Genomic DNA, 20,648 nt, shown 5'->3' on the forward strand with positions numbered 1-20,648 from the left:
TTTCCCTTTAAGTTAAATATATTGTTTTTTATTAATGACATTTTATGATTCTAAGTAACATGGTACAGACAATACACTGATTATTAAAATGACTTCAGCATTCCGAAGATGGATTCTGTAAGAAATGAGAATGAATAATGATAAGCTGAAGAAGGAATTAAAAGATTCTGCAATGGCATTAAACAGTGACTCCTTTTCCTGGTGGAGGAATCTTACTCCTTCTCAGCTGTGTACACTTTAACTCCATCTTCAGAGCTCTCTCAGCACAAGTGTGAATGTTAACAGAACACAACCACAGTCACCTAGGTTTCCCACTGGAAATCAAGTTTCAATACAACAAAAACAACACAAAGCACCCCAGAGTGCCTCAAAGCCTTTAAGGATGCTATTCAAGAATGCAGAGAAACCTATGAAAAGATAGCTTTATGACTGGCTATCAGAATCCCAGTTAAGATTATTTTAACTGCATCAATTTTTTTTTCTCTCTCCCTCTTGTTATTGAGTTTATTCATTTTGTTTTTATACAAGCTGAAGTTGATTTTATAAACATCTCAACTTCACTTTGAAAGAGAAAGTTGTGCATGCTCTTATTTGCAGTCAAAACATAAAGACGAAGACTCACAAAATTGTAAAGTTTGGAAAAGACCTCTAAGGTCATCTAGTCCAACCGTCAATCCATCACCACTATCCCTGCTCAACCATGTTCCAAGTGCCATAGCTACATATTTCTCAAACACCTCCATCAAGAAGGTTTTCCTAATTGAACCTCCATGATAGACATTGAGGCTGTTTCCTCTAGTCCTAAGAGAAAAGGCCAACCCTCACCTTCCTGCAGTCTCCTTTCAGTTAGCTGTGGAGAGCAATAGGGTCTCCCCTGAGCTTCCTCTTCTCCAGACTAAACAATCTCAGTTCCCTCTTCCACTCCCCATAAGTCTTGTGCTCCAGACCACTTGCCGCCTTTGTTGCCCTTCTCTGAACACGCTCCAGGGCCTTAATGTCTTTGGTGTAGTGAGGGGTCCAAAACTGAACACAGTACTCCATGTGCCGAGTACTAAGGAATGATCATCTTCCTATTGCTGCTAGCTGCACAATTTCTTACACAAACCAGGAAGCTGTTGGCCTTTGACACTGCTTGCCACACTGCTGGCTCACATTCAGCCAGCTGTTGACCTGCTCCCCTGGATCCTTCTCTGCTGCAAAGCCACTCTGCTCAATCCTGTAGCAATGCATGGGATTGTTGTAACTGTAGTCCAGGAGCCTGGTCTTCTTGAATCTCATATACAATTGGCCTCATCAGCCCATCAATCCAGCCTGTCCAGATCCCTTGGTTAGAACCTTCCTACCCTCAGGCAGACTGACAGTTCCTCCCAACCTGGAGTCATCTGCAACTCACTGAGGGTGCACTTAATCCCCTTGTCCAGGTCATCAAAAAGTACACATAGGTGCTCCAAAAGTAATGCCTCCTATTCATTTCCATGGAAACTACAGCAGAGCATGATATGAGATCTATGAAGAGCACAATAGCACTATTTGATAGAGCAAATTCTCACCTACAAAACACTACTTTTCAACAGTCACCATCATTACCTATGCATTTTTGCCAGCAATGAACAAAAGTCCACATGATGCCTTTGTAAAAATCCTCACTAGTTTAGGTGACCCACTATCACTGTTGCCACTGTTGAAATGCACCATCCACCACCTCAGTGTGTTATCATCCACTGACCCATCTTCATAAACATTCAGCAAGCACTGAACGAATGTCATTAGGATCCACATTTTCTGCATAGAGGAATTCTATGACAAACCTTTGCTTCAGACACACTTCCACTTCAGACATAATTTTGTCAGACTGCCCCACTGCTACCATCTGTTGCGCAACAACCCAAAGTAACTTTACTGTCAACCTCCACTATCGTACCAACACTATCTGCCTCTGACATGGTGGGCCAACATGATAAAATAGGAGGCACTGCTTTTGCAGAAGCCATCATATTAAACAGATCAGGTATACTGAGGGAGCTGGCAGAAGTGCTCACCAAACACTTTCCATAATTTCTTAGTAGTCCTGGTCAGCTGGGCTGGTCTCATATGACTGGAGACTTGCCAGTGTGCCACCTACATGAATCCTAAGGTAGATCCCTCAGTATTCCTGTGTGGATACCATCTGATTCTTTAGAATACTGATAAGACTAGGTGGAGTGGCCAGCCACTGTTTCCTCCTAAATTATGGGGGGATTCTCCTTCTCCCCATCCCCATCTTCCAGCTCAAGTTGCTGAGTAACCTGAGGATTCCCCACAACATCCAATAAAGGATGGAGGTTCTCCTTGGCTCTCCTTTTGTTATTAATGTACATGTAAAAGCATTTTTTTAGGTCTTCTTTTGTGGCCAGATTAAGTTCTTGCCTGGCTTTTGCCTTTGTAATTTTCTTTCTCTCTACATATCACAGCAATATCCCCATACTCTTCCTGAGGTGCCTGTCCCCTTCTTTTGGAGCTAGCAAACTCTCTTTTTTCACCAAGCAAAAGTTATTTGTACAGTACAGCCCGCTGCTGTGCCTTGAAGATTTCCTTTCTGAGCAATGTCCAGTCTTCTCAGACCCTTTGCCCTTCACAACTATCTCCCAAGGGACTGTCCTAACCCATATTCTAAACAGTCCAAAGTCTGACCTCCAGAAGTCCAAGGTAGCGGTTTTGCTGATCTCCCACTTGACTTTACAAAGAATCAGGAATTCAATCACTTTCTGGTTGCTATACCTAAGACAAGCTTCCAACCATTATGTCTCCCACTCAGTACTTCTCTGTTTATATACAGCAGGTCTAGTGGGGCACAACCCATGGTCTTCTTGCCAGCTGTGTCAGGAAATTATTTTCACACACTCCAGGAATTTCCTAGACTGTTTCCTCTCTGCTGTATTGCATTTCCAACAAACATCTGGTATGCTGAAGTCCCTCATGTGGACAAGAGCTAGCAATTGTGCGAAGTCTCCAAGTCGCTTATAGAACACTTCACTTGCCTCTTCATCCCGGCTGGGTGGTCTGTAAACAGATTTCTACCAGGACATCAGTCTTTTTGGCCTTCCTCTTGATCTTTACCCATAATGACTTAACATCCCCAGCATCGAGCTCTGCAAAATTGAAACACTGCTTAACATACAAAGCTACCTCCCACAATCTCTCCTTTGCCCGAATCTTCTGAAGAGCTTACAGCTATCCATTGCAGCACTCCAGTCATGAGAGTAATCCCACCATATTTTCGGTGATGGCAACTATGTCACAGTTTTCCTGTACAATGACTTCTATTTTTTTCTGTTTGTTGCCCATGTTGCATGTGTTGGTGTAGTGTAGATGCACTTCAGATGAACTATTATCTCACCCCCAACCCTCGTATGCTGCCCCTACTGAATCTGGTGTCATTTTCTTCCCCCTTTAAACCTAGTTTAAAGGTCCTTCAATGAGCCCTGCCAACCCCTGGGCTAGAATTCCTTTATCCCCTTTGAGAGAAATGGACCTCATCCATCACCAGATTGCCTGGTGCTGTATAAGCCATTCTGTGGGTGAAAAAAACCCCACAAAATTCCTCTGATGCCACCAGCCTCTTAGCCATGCGTTTATCAGATGGGCATTCCTGTTACTCTCAGTACTTTTCCCTGCTACTGAAGGGATCAAGGAAAACACCACCTGAACTCCTGCTCCTTCAATTAACCATCCAGGTGTCCTGAAGTCCCTTTTGATAGTCCTTGAAGTTCTTTCCACAACTTCATTGCTGCAGATCTGAACAACCAAAGGTGGGTAATAACTTTAGCCATACTTGAGCTTCCTAGTAAAGTCACACACACGTGAATGCAGCAGAGTGCCCTGTTTTAGGTGTCCAGTTGTCATATCAAGCTAGCTCTCTGTTCCCCTCAGAAGGGAGCTGACTATGACAATTAACCTTCTTTTGCTCTTAGCAGAGACAGGCTTAAGGGCTGGGGTAGACTGACTTACTATAGACAACCCCCTGGATGGACTTTCATCAACCTCATTTGCCTGTCCCTCAAGTTCCAGAGCCTCAATACCTATTGTGCAAGTTCACCTGGGGTGGCAAGATAGGCTGGGAAGGGATTCACCTGCCACCACAAGCAGGGACCTGTTTCCATTCTTTCCTGCCTTTTAGGTTTCCTCCTTCTGCCCGAGGTCAAGAAGGGTAAGAGGATACCCCACTAGTGTGTGGGCAGGGTGTGGTTTCACTGATCTATCTCCCTTTTATACTCCCTGATACTCCTTATTTTTTCGGCTCTTCTTTTAGCTCAGAATAGATCACGCTGATCAAGTACAGCTCGAAAGCTGCTCAGTGTGATGAAAAATAAGCAGGAGTTTTCTTCAAGTTTTATTGCACTGAAGAACATAGGGAAAATCACAACAGAGAGAAAAAGTCTTTTTCATGTTGCAGTATTGGTGGTAGATGGATGGTTGGATTAGATGACCTTAGAAATCTTATCCAACCTCAATGATTCTATAATTCTGAGATGAAGCACCCCAAATATGTCCACAGGCATTTAAGGAATGGGAAAATAACTTTTCTCCACAGTATCTTCTCGATCAGATTGTATGTTCCTCTTCTTGCTGTTATAATGTAAAAACACAGACTTTCAAGCTCAACTATGTAATAAGTTAGGACAAGAAATCTAGTGGTTATCGGTGTAATAAAATTAAGCTATATATTTTTAAATAAAAACAGCCTTCTGTAATGAATATCAAAATTTATAATAGAGGAACATAAACAAAAAAGCATCTATTTAAGATGGTTCTTAGTTTTCCACTCAACGAACTATGTTATTCATAGTTTTCTAAGCTATTTGTACCTCCTGGTCCAAAGTAAACAAGAAAATATGTTTAGAGCTAATTGCGTGCAACATATTGTCTTGAAATGATTCTTGCTGGGATTAAGCAAATAGAGAAGGTTTTGGAATGATATTGCCCAAAGTCTTATTCATTGATACCAAATTCTTTGCCTTTCTGATAAAATGATTGTAGAATTTGTAAATACAAAGAAATACATTGAAATATTGTGAATTTGTACCTCATTAAAAACATGTTTTTATCTAACAGATATTTTTAAAATTCTTCTTGAAAGCTGAGATTTATTATCACACATGTGATCAATAGGTGTATGTGTACGTGTACGTGTATGCACCTATGTGTGTGGTCATGTTTTTTAAACAGAATCTCACCTGCAACAAATGACGTTTTCTGAGATTTTTAACACTGTAGTGTTTATCAGTTGAAATAGCTTTATTGCCATCAGGACAACAATAAGACAAAATCTTACAGCAAAAGTGAACTCCAGCATCTTGTATTTCTATCTTGAAGAGTTTCTATGAACCATTTTCTTTCTTAGTGGTTTGTAAGCCATCCCGGTAGTTGGAAATTGTGTGAAAAGGTGCCCAGATTGACAGATAAAGTGAAAAGGTCTGTATTAATTTCCAAATAAAGAAATGCATGGAGTGGTGTTTCACTATGATTATACTCTAAAGTACCAATTAGAATGCATCAGAAACTAGAGCAAGTTGACACTCTACAATAAAGCAAATAATTTCCAGTTGGAGGGGCAGAAAATGTTAATATGCAATGTTCAAGACTACAAGAACCTTTGTAAAAGGAAGTAGCTAATAAGGTTTAATGATGCATGTCAGGAAGCCACAGTATGTAGGGAAACACAGCTGGCTTCATTTTGTAAACTATTTGATATACACATCTTTCTAGTTCACGATTATCAGCTGTGCAAGTGCCACAGGGGACAGTTTAGCCTTCAGAACAGGATATTCTTCTTGTTCTCTAAATTACAAGTAAAATACATTAATATAATATGGCGCTGTAGGCTAGCGCCCTGACAAAAGCTTATCAGCATACAAAAAGGATTAAAGAACTCTTCTGCAAGATTCAGTTGGAACAATCTTACCAGAATAAATGGGTTAAAGAACACTGAAATAATAAATACATTCATAATCTTGACACTTTATTTTTTTTTTTTAATGTCAGGCTAAAAAGCCAGAATCAGCCATTAAACATGAAAATGCCATTTATATTAATTCATGTCATTTAATGATGTACGTACTTATTTTATTATTAAATTAATATTAATAAAGAAATGATGCGTATTATTGATAGACTGCAGCTATACAAAGCAATCTGCATTTTGCTTTACTGCAATCCAAGTTGCTAAGAATGACTGCAACATGCAGGTGACAGCAATTAGCAGCAGATGACAGAAGCACTTTGAATTTGTACCAGATGGCAGCTAAGGGTCATTGGAAGCTAGCAAACCTTCTGCATGTAAACTGTTGTGTTGTACAACTATAAAACTCCTGGAGTACTTAGAAATGAATTAAGATTCTTGAAGAAAATTGGAATGTCTAAGGTAAATATAAAATATTATGTAGGGCAGAAAAAAAAATTAAGAACATAAACTAAAATATCTGTTAAACAATTCAAACCTGTATCATACAGGAAGGGCTAGATAAATACTCTTCTCATTTATTTAAAGAATAAGAAAGTAAATACATGCTTTAATGTACAGTCAAAAAGAAGCACAGGGAAGATGCATGCTTGCAATATAAGGTTTTGAGGGGAACCATTTCACACTTGTGCCCAGTGCTCTAATGAAGAATGCTTCAAAGCTGGAGCACAAAAAGGTGTATCTCATTCTAAAAGATTAACCCCCCACAATCACATCCCGGAAACTGCGAACTGACACACATTTGAATGAGTCTTCTGTTTTACTTTTTAAGTGCAGTTTGAGAGACCGGCTCTCTAGCACTGATCATAGATAGCACTGTACTAGGTTACTAGTTTACTGTATAAACTTATCCAAGCCCCAAGATAGCCCAGCATGACAAATACAAGTTGCACTGAAAGAAGTTGGAACAGGAAGGCAACAGTAAAAGATGGTTTAATCAGGAAACAGCTCACAGAAAATGTAGACAAGACTGAAGATGTGAACCATGATCACGATTTTCATAGTATAGTTGCTCAATAGGTGAAAATGATCCAAGAAGGTATTTCCTATGATCAGTGAACTGTGATAGATGAAGAGACTTCTTTGATAACTTCAGCATTATCAAAGAATTAAACGTTCTTCTTCACAAAGGTGCTGCATGGTCAGCAAGACAAGGATGCATCCCCAAGATCTATGGGGAGTTGAAGGAAATAATTGGGTAGATGGAAATACTAAAAACATTAGAAGAATGGTGCTGGTAGTGTTACACTGAGAGCAATGAGCAGGATGTAGTAGGCAATTAAAACACAGTGAATCAAAAATCTGACAATATTAAATTTAAAAAAAAGAAAGAAAAGAATTTTAAATTGCCCAACCACTTTCAAACTTAAACTAGAAAAAGTGTTCTGTGATAGGATTAAGAAAAAAAAACCTTATCCCTCAAAACCTAAGGCAACAGTAAGAATTAGATTTTCAGCTGAGTCATCTATCTTTGTTTTCACAACACAAAATATTTCAGCAGATTCCTTGGAGACCATGAGATTAAGAAAAGATTCCATAAAGTCTCCAAAAAGAAATTAAATGGAACCCTGTTTTGTATAAATAGTGTTTTAGGATGCTTTCCAGTAGATAGGACAGGAAGAGAATTAGCTTTTAAAATATGAAGAGCAGTCAAATCTTTGCAAACTAATCCACAACCTAAAAATCTAAAACACAACAATTTTCACCCAGAAAAAGCTGCAATGCTGATTTTAATGCAAAATCCACAGGCTTACACTCTGAACTTAGGTAGAATGGAAGGAAAAAAATCATACTTGTTATGAGTATGACAAACCTGTTACTTTAATCATAGCTATGATTAATATGTTCAACCTATATAAAAACAAATACCTTACTGATACGCATAGAACTTTCTTTCTGGATATGCATCACTGTAGACTGAGATTTCCACTGCAGACTGAGTCACCAGAACTTAGAAAATCAGATTTCGATTTAATATATAAAAAAGTCCATATATGAAAAAAATGTTTTTCTGTGTTTGTGCTAGGCATAAATACCTGCCAATTAAGCAATAGTATCTATAAAACATTCAAATAAATGACACGAATCAGATGCATTCATCTCAAAAATGCTAATCCAACTAGCTTTCTGCAAGATACTAGCTTCTGAAACTTCAGAAAGCCATCATTTCATAATAATTGGAAGAAAAAGAAGAAAAAATCCACAATTAATATACTTTGAACATACTCATACAAAAGTTCAACTCTACTCCTCCTCATATAATTCCTTCTGACGGCCGAAAAACACAGTAACATTAGTGACAACTATGCTATGTTGATGTTACAAAACCAAAACAAATAAGCAACCACTAAATACACAGACAACAACCCAAATGGAGAAAAAAAATGTAATTATGTATTTCCACAGCTCCAGTACTTGGGTTTCCAACATTTTGGATTGTACCACTGCCAGGACAGGCTCACAGACAGTGCCCTATGAAGGTGGTACAGTTCTAAGCAAACAGATATGTATTTTCTAAGTATTACCTGAAAGCCAGAGCCTATTTGCCCTTACCCTCTCCATCTCATAGCAGCTGCTTTTTACTAATGATGTAATTAACTCTGAAAGGCAACAAAACTGTAAGAATCACCACAAGTGAAAAAGCAAACTCCAGTCACTGATTAGCAGCAGCAGAGGAGGCAGTTGAGAGGAAGTGGCCATGGACTGCCTCTTAACAGCTCACTGGGACAATCAATATGCTCAGCAGATCTCCCTTCTGCATTATCTTCTGTATAACTGCAGTATTTCAAATGGATTATACATTTCACCAGAAATTATTCATTTTTAGCCTACTTTGCTATAGGTAAAATGAGCTATTTCTGGTGAAGAAGGAAAACACTATTCCATCAATTTACCTATCTTGAATTTTTTTTTGTTTTGAGAGAGTAATCTGTTGTAGGGACCACTCCAGAAACTCTGTACTCCATGACGAATCCTTCTTCAAACACTGGCATGAAATGACATTGAGCTGCTGAGCTGAATTTTAACTTACTCAAATTTAAACTTACAACAACAACAGAAATTCAAACAATTTTAAGTAAGAGTCTCCAAAATGGGGAAGTGAAAGGTTTTGGAGCATCAAATAAAATCATTGGTGAAAACAACAAAAAATAGGACTCCATATAGGCTTATGGCTAATCTTTTCAATTCTGAAGCAGATAATCTTTTATTCTCATGTATTCTTATAAGAGATAAAAAAGTTAACATTAGAGGAATTTTGCATCTGCAAACACTGTCCTGGGCTTAGAGGCAAACTCACTAACTCCAAAATACTTCATAAACCTGCAGTAATGCCAGAATTCTAACTACCAAACCCATTCCCCTTGTTTGTTCCCTCTCTCCCTCCCATTATTATTTCATAAACAAAGATATCTAGGCTCCCTAGGTAAACTCGAGAAAATTAAATACGCATATACCAGTACTATAACCATTAAGTTGGACAAAAAGCAAAGTCCAATACCTTAAAGAGAGTCATTTACTTTTTTCCCCTCTCGTCTTGTGTGCATTGGTTTCCCATGTGTAGCTTTACCCTTTTGCTACTTTTGGAATGCAGTTCTGAGCTCCACAATATAAAAAATGTGTAAAGGTACTTGAAAGCATCCAGAGGAGGCACCAAAGTTGTTAACGTGGCTGAAAGGCATGTCCTGTGAGGAGAGACTAAGGATACTCGGGCTGTGCAACCAGGATAAGAGGCCCAGAGGTGACCTCATTGCTCATTGCAGTTCCGTGAAGAAGGGGAGCACAAGGAGATGCTGGGCTCTGCTCCTGATCACTGATGGCGGGAGGAGAATAGCAAACAGCTGTGCCAGAGAGGATAACATGGGCAACATTTCTGTGCCGTGAGGGTGGTCAGACACTGGAAGAGGCTTTCTAGAGAGGTGGCTGATGTCCTGTGCCTGTCAGTGCCTAAGGGACATTGGGACAATGTTCTCCCATTAACATGCTTTAACTTATTGTTAGCCCTTAGGTGGTCGGACAGTTGAATTGATAACCTATGTCATTCAACTGTTCCGCTAAAAAAAAACCTATAACAGTGTATTCATTTGCATTAAGTGAACACTTTCCACCTACATACTCAAAGGCAACCATCAAGATTTTCAGTCTTTACTGAGACACTGTTCTCCACTTGTAACATGTTTTTGTATTGTTCTAATACAGTGATATAAATGCACTATTTGTTCTAGTTTTCTATGTATAAATGAAAACATCAGTTCCACTATGTGGAACTACACTTTTTCCATATTAGTCACCCAGTGACTGAAACATCTGGTTCCACAACTCTGCTATTTCAGTTCATGGAGTTAATGGTAATGATAGCAGTGAGATACACTCCTTCTGGCTGTGAGTAAAGGACCCAAAGTTTGCTTGTGGTTTGATTCCTGGAAACTGTCAGTAATGTTCGGCAGTACTGCAATGTTCTAATCTGGGTTTTGGAATAACAAGGGTGGCTCATCTGCCATTCAGCTGTTCCTTTTCAGTCTTTTTTAGGAATGACATCTTTTGTCCTCTTCCTTATCTAACACTGTTCTATCCATCTCACTAAGACTCTCTAGCCCCTGGGGGTGGCAGCGCTGTTCAGTTGTCACTACAGTGTTATTAACACACCAAGGTTCTCCCTCCTCTATTTCCCACCTTGTGAAACATTTGTTCTTTTGTGCAGATAACAGTATATCAAGGGAAGAGCACCAAAGCTATATTTCATGCATTTTCCACACGGACCAATTCCAGCAGCCCCTTCCTCTGACAGAGGTTTCTTGTACTTGTCAGGAAGCTGGTGCTCAGGTATTTTTTGGACTGAAGCTACAGACAGAAGAGACACAAACTCAGTTTGGGAACTACTTAATGTAGGAAGCAGCTTTCCCAGTTTCATCCCATACAGAGAGGACTTTTAGGAGGATTAAGCACAGCAGGCTGTACTCCAATAAAAAGCAATATATAAATCCTTCTCACTTTCTAAATGCTTCAAATTTGTCAATGGGAGTTAAGTAACATTCTTTAAAGGTGGTTCTGGCTTTGTTTCTCTCTACAACCGGAGCAAACTATTTCATTCCCTCAATTCTCAAATCAACATTAGATTTCCAATTTAATAACAAAATCGTTCAAGTTACTGGCCCTTATGCACAGTGTTTCTGAGGCTCTTCACAAGTTCTCTAGGTAACAGCAGACTTGTTTGTATTATCTGATGGTGTTTCATTTGGGCACTTAACTATTATTTTTAACTACTTCCAGTCTCATGGGTGACTTTTTAAGGAACAAACAAACAAACAAACAACAAAGGGACAACAACATCAGAAGAACATCTATTGATTAGAATAAAAAAATGTGCAAAATCAGCAAAACACTGGACATAAGATATGTAGATTCTAGATTACAGGCTAGACAGAAATTGTGGAAAAAAATAAAGTGTTATTATTTTAATGAGTGCTGAATGCTTACTACCAAGTTTTGTGACTGGTGTTAAAACAGAGCAGCAGATGTAGGCTTCCATAGTAATGCAGAAAGAAAGTGTTTGAATGCTGCTAAAGATAAATATAAAAACTAATCTCATATTATTCTGAAGCACAGCAGATATATCACATTCTATATCTCCTTTACACAGAATCACACAGAATCACAGAATTACCCGGGTTGGAAGGGACCTCAAGGATCATGTAGTTCCAACCCCCCTGCCTGGCAGGGCCACCAAACATACACATTTACTAGATCAGGTTGCCCAGGGCCCCGTCCAACCTGGTCTTGAACACCTCCAAGGACGGGGCATCCACAACCTCACTGGGCAGCCTGTTCCAGGACCTAACCACCCTTCTAGTAAAGAACTTACCCCTAACATCCAACCTAAATCTTCCCTCCTTCAACTTAAAACCATTTCCCCTAGTCCTGCTATTATCAGCCCTTTCGAAGAGTTTACTCCCCTCCTGGGAGTAAGTTCCCTTCAGGTACTGAAAGGCTGCAATGAGGTCACCCCGCAACCTTCTCTTCTCCAGGCTGAACAAACAGACATTACCTATTTCACAGCAGTTTTATTTAAGATTATTTCTACTCATTTTAATACATTCTAGTCTACACACATTACACTAAGTTATTTTACTGTTTTGATCTTAGTACACAAAATATCTCTCTTCAAATTTGGTTCTTCTACCCAAATATATGTGCATCAGTGTGCACGTGTGTATTTATTTTTAAGACTTTGGCCCCAAATCTGTTTCTACTGATGGAGACAGGTCATATTTGCAAGATGACTATACGAACATTGTCGCTTTTAATGAAAACCAAATGCAAAAGCAATTCTATAATTGGATAGCAAAAACAACAACAACAACAACAAAAAAAACCAAAAAACAAAACCACAACCAAAATCCAAAAACAAAACTATAGTGCATTTTAAATAGGTAAGAATGAGCAAATATTGCTAAATAAATAAATAACCTTAGTTTGTTAATTTCCCTCTTGGTTAATTAACACCTGTCTATGTCCTTTAGCACTGACAAGTCCAACTTTATCCGGAAAGCCAAAGTTTAAGAATATCTGTCCAAATAGGATTGATTACTGATTACAGCATTGTGAAGAACACAATTCAATCTGTTTGTATTTGTTTATTAATTTAAGAGGATGGAACTGTGTTCCTGAGTAAGCTGTTGTGACTGTCAATGAGGTAGGAAGCATAAACTATTACACCATAATAATAATGATGCTACCATTTCTAAATTTATCTAAAGCAGAATACATTCATTATTTTAGACTGAAATTAAACCTTGCTAGAAATCATTTTTCTTTATGCTGTTTGGAATTAAAAGCATATTAAACTGATCCCTTAGGAAAATTCTCTTCTATCTTTGTGTTTTTTGTTTTTTTTTCAGACCATGTCTGCATCCTTAGGCAATGAAACAATTTGTAATAAAAAATCCCACAAAGTGTTGGCTTTACGTTAAGAAAATTGTTGCTTGAAAGACTAAATACTCCAATAAACACAGTAAATCCTTCTAACACACAGAAATCACATACTTGAACAGGTACATACCTTATGTAAGTTTTGATACAAATTTTGCTTAAACTCATGTCAGTTTTACCCTTTTGCTAAAACCTCTTTATAGAGCTGGCCCACATCTCTACATTTTAATATTGGCTAAGTAAAAAAGCATCTATATTTAAGGAGGAAAATGAAAAAAATGTCATTAGAATAGCTAGTGCAAAGTACAGCAGTGCAATTATGCTACAGTAAGAAAGGCAACTGAAGCATTTATTTTATAATGACTATTTCAACGAAGAGAGGAATAATTAGAGTCATTTCTGGAGATATCTTGCCATAGAAGTTTCATGTATGGAAACTTCAGTAAATGGATAATCCTAGATCTCCATGTTTGCTTCCTCCCAAAACTACACATATTCTGAACACGAGCATATCAACACATTTTACAACAAAATCTCTACAATATTATTTTCACTTTTTATCGAAGTGAGACAACTGCAGTTAGAACAGTTTACAAAACAGTATTTGGAGCAAGTGTTAGATAACAAATAAGATAAGGTAGACATTTCCCCTGGATCTTGTGATAATAAGGTAAGCTGTAACTCTGATTCTGCTTCAGCAACAATTAGGTGCAATTTTTTATTTATTTAATAAACATTTGCACATTTAATCCATCAACTGTAATATTCTTCCTAATCTCGAAGACTGTTTCATGTTCCATGAAACATATAAACACTATTGTCAGCCTTAAAAATGGACAAGTCCCTTTCCCAATCACACAGAGAAACAATGAACCGCTTTTTGCTGTTCTCCTTGTAGTGCCAGCTAGGACAGATTATTTATAAGCAATAAGTGTCTTATATTACAGAAACATGCAAACTGATCTCACCTGATGGTATAAGATGCAAACACAGAAGAATGTTAATCCCACAGAAAGGTAGAATTAAAAATGCATGTTACAAAATGTTGACTATTATTTTCTATAGCAACACACCTTTTTATTACTTATTCATTTGTCATGGCAGTGTTTTGATGTTTTCAGTTCCCAAATCCATCCTTGCTAATTACACTACACTCCTACTCACTATAGATTTTCAAATTCTTAGCACTACCAAGACAAAGTCATTTAACCAGGTATGTGCACTATATGCATTAACTCCTCACATTTAGTAGACAGCTATTAGTTATACCGTCTCTGAGAAACAAATAAATATATATTTAGAATACTGCATATTTTAACAGTACAGTCCATTGGACAATAAATAACAGAGTAACATTTATTTACATGAGCAGTACCTGTCATCAGTGACAGATTAAATGCTGTATGATAGCATGACTCCTGATTGTTCTCAAGCTGATACTACAGTACATGCCAAAAGATGTTACTAGAATGTGACTGTGTCTGAACAAAATATTTTGCTTTAGTGCTTCATGAAAATTCAAAGTTTATTTACATTGCCATTGTAGATAAAAGACCAAGTTTTAGATGTTTCCATTCGTAATTTTAGGTCCTTATGCAAATAATGGTGATACATGTACTGTCCTAATGTTAAAAAGCATGCTGCATCTTGTCAACATGCCACTGGATTTCTTTATTGTAGATTTATTTGCAACTTAATATTAAGTTAAACTTAGAGCAACAGTTTCAATGCTAGTAGTAATTTTGAAAATATTAAAGATGTGGAACAGATCCTGTTATCTTTTACTGTACTTCTCTGTGTGGAATACTCATGTGAAATTTGTAGCAAATATTTACATGGAGCATATCTTCAGAATACGTTTAATTCCAAGAAAGCATGTTATATTCATGTATATTACTCTATGTATCAATTTACTGTATTAAATAATTTCATTTAAAACCCCTATATTATTTATTAGTCAAAATTTGTTCGGAATTCTCAGAATTCTCGTTAGTAAAAGGCTCCTCTTTGAATCAGATAGAAAAGAAAGTAATTATGAACCATAATCATTCTACTTCAATTTTAGTCTATTATTTTAAAACATATGTTACATTTATCAAAATAATAAAAGGACGTTTTATGCCATGTAATGGTACATATCGCCTGTCTCTGTCAATGAGACATTTATAAGCATCTCTATTAGAAACACAAATCAATACTCTCAGGGGAATAATAACTGCTTCAAGCAATTTGTATTATCATTTCATTCTTGACGTTCCTACTCAGAGTAATCTACTAGGAATGGTGTGAAAAAGGCAAGCTGTCAATTATTTTTTTTAAATCTCTTGCAATATGTTTTTCCTCTCAAAATAATTAAGTATCTTTCTACTAAACAGAGGTCTGGGTTGAAAGATACAGACTAAAATTTTGTAACATTATGACAAAGAACTTCTCCCCAACCTGACTTGTATTAGAAATACTGCTGATGAAACGAAACCATTTTGTTTTGAATTGAAAGAACCACAAAACTAATAAAAACCTCCACAAAAAACATTCTATGTACTCACGGAAACCTCAGTTATCTCATTCTACTTTCTCTGGGAGCCAGCATGAATTTTAGTAGCCTGTTATAAACATTCTCTACAATTCCTGTGCAGTTTTGGCCAAATATTTCACAGTAAAAAAAAATCTGAGAGAAGTGGGAGCCCATAATCTGTTTTGACACGGAAGGATGTATATTTATATGTGAAAATATATATTTTCATTAGTGTCCGTAATAGGTCTAGCTAAAGGAAGAATAGTTTTAATCATGGGATGCGACTGAGGCAGAATTCACTTCTTGCATCAACACTCCATTCAATCCAACACACACAAAATGCATTGGAGCATGTAGGTCTTTGCTTATAGGTACATCTACTTATGTTCTATGAAAATAAAAGAAGGGAATCACACGGTAAGGCTAACTGACCTTATTTTTTGGATTAGATGTGTTCATTACACTTCGAGTTTCCTTCCCTGTGTAGATGACAACACCAATTACAGTTCCTGAAAAACAAAGAAAAACAGAGATGCCAAGTAGTTAAGAAAAAATGGTCTGAATTAAAAGCAGCAGTAATGTACAATCCTTCAAACAAAACAAACATATATGCAGTATTTATAATATTGTGAACGCTGTTTTTGCAGAATTTATTATAAAGGACTGTAATAACTTCCTTAATTAACATCCATAAAAATTACTATATTCTTTCATTCTTTTCAATGAAAATACAAAAATCTAAATGTAAAATGCTGGTTAAAGACTTGCACTCGAACTGAAAGTTTTCTCAACTTCTTTCTTGAAATAAACAAAGCATAAATAACTGCCCTTCAAAAGGAAAAAAAAAAAAAAAAAAAAGAGTACATTAGTGCTGGATACAACTGGACTAGATGACCTTAGTTGTCTTACTGGCCTTTCCAATCTTAATGATTCTATGACCATACACAAATTTCCAGCAAGCACTGTAATCTATCATGATCTAACACACAGTTCACTCAATGCATTACTTTTATAGACGCCCACACATAAATACTCTAATTTTTATTAACATATTAAGAGAATTCTCGAGTTCCAATTATCTTGTCGATTTTACTGGATGCTCTGTGAAAACTGGTTTTCAGCATCAATAGAAACATTTTTCTATTAAACAAAAATTCAGATTTTTACTACTGTTTAGATTTTTGCTACTATGCATCTCACACAATATTTTTTTCAAGTGATAAAATATAATTCAGGGTTATTATAAATCATATGGTTATTTTTGACATCTTAATGTTATGAACAAATAATTAACATGACTTGTTGGAAACACCAAGCTCAGCTGGCTCTAAAAACTCTATTACAAGTATTACAAGAAGTACACCTTTAGCTGACATTAACTTAATTTACCTTTGAATCAAGACAGCGTAAAAGATCTGTTATCGTTGTTCCTACAACATAACAGGCCATAAGAAAAAAAAAGAAGAAATAAAAGGAAAACTACATGAAGGTTAAAGAAAGGAAGTTTTATTTAGTTGAGAATGAGAATGCCACAGCAAACTTTGAATTCTTGTACAGCACATCAGAGACTATATATTACATCTTCGGAATCACTGCATACCACCTAGTGAATTCTGGCTTCTGAGCTGTTCAGCTAAGGAAAAGCTGCTGAGGACTGTTCTATTTCTCATGGTAAATTCCTCAGTAAGTTACATTTGGCTGTGCTGTTTCAGGGAAACAAACTGTCCTACCTGGTTTTCATTCTACTTGAAAAGTTATTTTCAAAGATGAAAGTTAGATAAAAAACACTCTACCGAATTTCCTTCATAACTCTGGCTAAATCCAACAGACTTGAACTGAATCCAGTTCAGGGTCTCTGGAAAGATACCCGTCCTACCAGGGTAAAAACAATGACCATGCTATTTTTATGTATGGACTTCTATGAGAAATGGCAAGCATTGGTTGTTAAGAGTAAAGTGGTTAATGAAGAAGAGAGATGTTAGGGGAGACACAAACAGAATAAACTTGCTGAAGGAACTAGGCTTGTTCAGCTTTGAAAAGAGAAGGCTGTGGGGAGATCTCAGTGTGACCTTCCAGTATTTAAAGGGAGTTTATAAATATGAGAGAAATCAACTTTTTGCATGGGTAGATATGGATAGGACAAGGGGGAGTGGTTATAAACTAAAGGAGAGGCGATTTAGATTAGATGTCAGGGTGAAGTTTTTTACTGAGAGAGTGGTGAGGTGCTGGAACAGGCTGCCCAGAGAGGTTGTGTTTAAGGCCAGGCTGGATGGGGCCCTGGGCAATCTGATCTAGTACTTGATCTAGAAGGTGATAACACTGGCTGTGGCAGGGCAGTTGAAACTTGATGATTCTTGAGTTCCCTTCCAACCCAAGCCATTCTATGAATCTATGATTCTATGACAACATGCCTGGATAAACTAATGAAAGAAGACTTGTATAGAATTAACAAGCATTGTTAGGCACACTCAGAATCCATTGCAAGATCATAATATACTCGTAAGACAAAAATTATGTAAAGTGTATGAAAACAAGAGACAATTGAAATGCATTAAAATCCTGTGCAACATGGCACTAACCAAAGCAACTTGAAATACTGATGATATCTGCCCAAATGACCACATTTTTCTATTAATATAAATCTCAGTAAGTATCTCAGCAGGTCTCTCAGAAAAGAGAATTGTCTTAGCAGTTTGAAACACACTGGTATATGGAGATGAAATAAAGGCAAGGCATTGAACAATAGATCAGAAATTCTTTACAGAATTTCCCAGATACTTAAATGATCATATCATATTCATGCCATAATATTCAAACCATATTTCAGCAGTAAAAATTTCACTGCAGTAATATACATTTTAAGATCTGCACAAAAATACTGTATCCTTCTGTTATCTTTTTAAAATTCATTTGGATATTGTCTGTAAATGGAAAAAGTCACCATGTTTTCTCTCTGTAAAAACATGTACCTAATAACAAAGGGATGGCTGCGTGGTTTAGACTTGAGAGCTCCTGTGTGAATCTGGCAAATTAGTCTTTGTACTTCCTGTACACACAGTATCCAGATGTCTGTCAGTGCTTTAGAGTAAGGAGCAGAAAGCTCTTCAGATTTACATTTCTGTATCTGACTATTCATTCTAAGTCTAGAAAATCTGGGCATATAGAATACATTGCGTGTGACAAAGCATTCCAAATTCAACATGCAGCTGATAAACCTTTATGCACTTACATCTGCTACTGAGATGAAAGGTGATTGATTTGTGTCTTTCCCCTAAAACTGTCAAGGCATTAACAGAGCACAAGTTTTCTGAGGTTTCCCCACACCATTCCCCAAACACTTTTCCTAGCCTGACCTTGACTCTCTATCTCACTTTGACTAACAGTGAGATAGTGAGACAGTAGGCTATTCTAGCTGAAGCAACGTGTTTTACGTATTGTGTACTAGGGAATGTCAGGAATTCAGTTTATGGAAAGAGGAAAATAGGCTGAGATAAACAAACAGTGACTTCAAATAAAGGGGTTCTTAAGAGTCTGGAAGACAAAGCTTGAAAGAAACACTCCAGTAAAACTCCATCCTGCCGTCTTGATTCACTACATAAAATTTTGTTTGTTTTCTGTAAGTGTAAACTCAAATTAATTCAAGTTCATAAGCTTCTAAAAGAGCTAAACTTGATTTCATTTCCTAGCAGATTCATGGGGGAAATATCTCACTACTTCACTGTCCTTCCCTATTTCTGCCTCCCTCTTAGGAAACCTTTCCTAGGATACACAATAAAGTTTTGAAAAGTAAAAGCACTAAGAACAAGGGGAAGAAAATAGGCCTGATAAAAACATTGCACTCAAAAAGTATATATGTAGGAAGTCTCAATGGAAACAAGCCAGCACTTCACATGTGGGAGAATGTGGTGGGATTAGGAGAAAACATTATTTCCTCCTGCTTTCTCTTTTTTAATTTAATTGCTCTTCAGATGACATTCTTTGTCTCTTTGTTATTTAACAGTTTCTTAATTGTTCCATATTATGGTCTTATTTATGACTATCCACCCAAAGTGCACCTATAATACATTATAAATTCTTTATTAATAAACAAGCAAAAGACTTGAGGCAATCACTTCCTACTTTTTATTATGGACCTAATCCTGTTGAATATGAAAGATTACTGCCATGGATTTGCTGAGTAATTCTTGTAAGATCTGGACATATGACGACATTTTTAATTACTTCATCACATTATTATTTCCATCAGGGGCTGTGGTCATTCAGAATTATCTTTGTGGTTTTTTCTACTGATATTAATAACAAACCTAAGATCTTGATGAACAATATCCTTAAGAAGAAAACAAAGGAATTAATATATCCATTCTACATTTTCTCTCACAGGTAGTGAGCATCCACTGTTTCCATTAATCTGGCTGCCAAGTTCAGATGGCAGACCAAGAGGCCTCAGACTTTATCTGCACTACTAAAGAAAGTCAAATAATCCATCCTGGAAATGAAAAACACAAGTAGTTTTCAATTAAAATTCAAAATTGCTGATTCAGAATTACCACTTTTGCAAATGCATATACTTTCAACGTAGTTTTTCTCCATGTATAAATTTGGAGAAAACCAAACTGGAAAAAGCCACATTTGTAATTAAAACTTGTAATTCACAAGCAGCACTGTTTTAAGCACAGCTTAAAATCTTGGCTAATTAAGTTAATAACCTAAGTGAAGACAACTGCAGGCATAAATCTATTTGATAAAACAGTTTCGCAGAGAACAGTTTAGTGTTGCAGTGAAAACCAACACTAAGCCTCAAAGAACACGACAATCAACTCAGACTCTAGAGAGGAGTGCTCAGTCATAGAGTCCTTTGCTGACTTCTTAAACTTGATCTACTCCCCACAATTTTCCAAATACATTCATTTTAATATTCTCCCCGACAATGTAAAGTAGAACCCTACTAGGAAGGTGGCTGCTTGCTAGGTAAGTGCAGACTTGCTCCACCCCCCTTGTCCTCCCTCTTTCTCCTCTTTTACTTCCTTCCTGTTTGTACCCCTCCTCTTGATTAACATTTCCAAATGTTCTAGTTTTTTATCTTAAATTCTAGCTCCTTTTTAGAAATCATACTCTCCTCATTCAGTCTTTGTGCATAGCCTTCTTCTCTCCCAACCATAATTTTAACATCTTACCTGGGGTGAAAACTAAAGAAAATAATTTTCTCCT

At 36.9% G+C, this 20,648-nt stretch overlaps 1 protein-coding gene across 8 annotated transcripts in view; it reads right to left on the minus strand.

Moving 5' to 3' along the window:
• ATP9B (ATPase phospholipid transporting 9B) overlaps nucleotides 1-20,648 on the minus strand; it is a 150,682-nt gene that overhangs the window by 54,927 nt on the left and 75,107 nt on the right. For all 8 annotated transcript variants that reach the window (XR_001553320.2, XR_014942688.1, XM_085537711.1 and 5 more), the window contains one exon: nucleotides 15,873-15,949. Coding sequence is in view for 6 of the 8 variants with exons in the window: in XM_085537711.1 (XP_085393837.1) it covers nucleotides 15,873-15,949 (77 nt within the window). In the remaining 2 variants the exon portion in view is untranslated. The remainder of the gene's footprint in view (nucleotides 1-15,872; nucleotides 15,950-20,648) is intronic.

The sequence above is a fragment of the Coturnix japonica genome, chromosome 2 (assembly GCF_054131305.1).
Source record: "Coturnix japonica strain WE chromosome 2, WE-NBRP24, whole genome shotgun sequence".
Taxonomy (NCBI): Eukaryota; Metazoa; Chordata; class Aves; order Galliformes; family Phasianidae; genus Coturnix; species Coturnix japonica.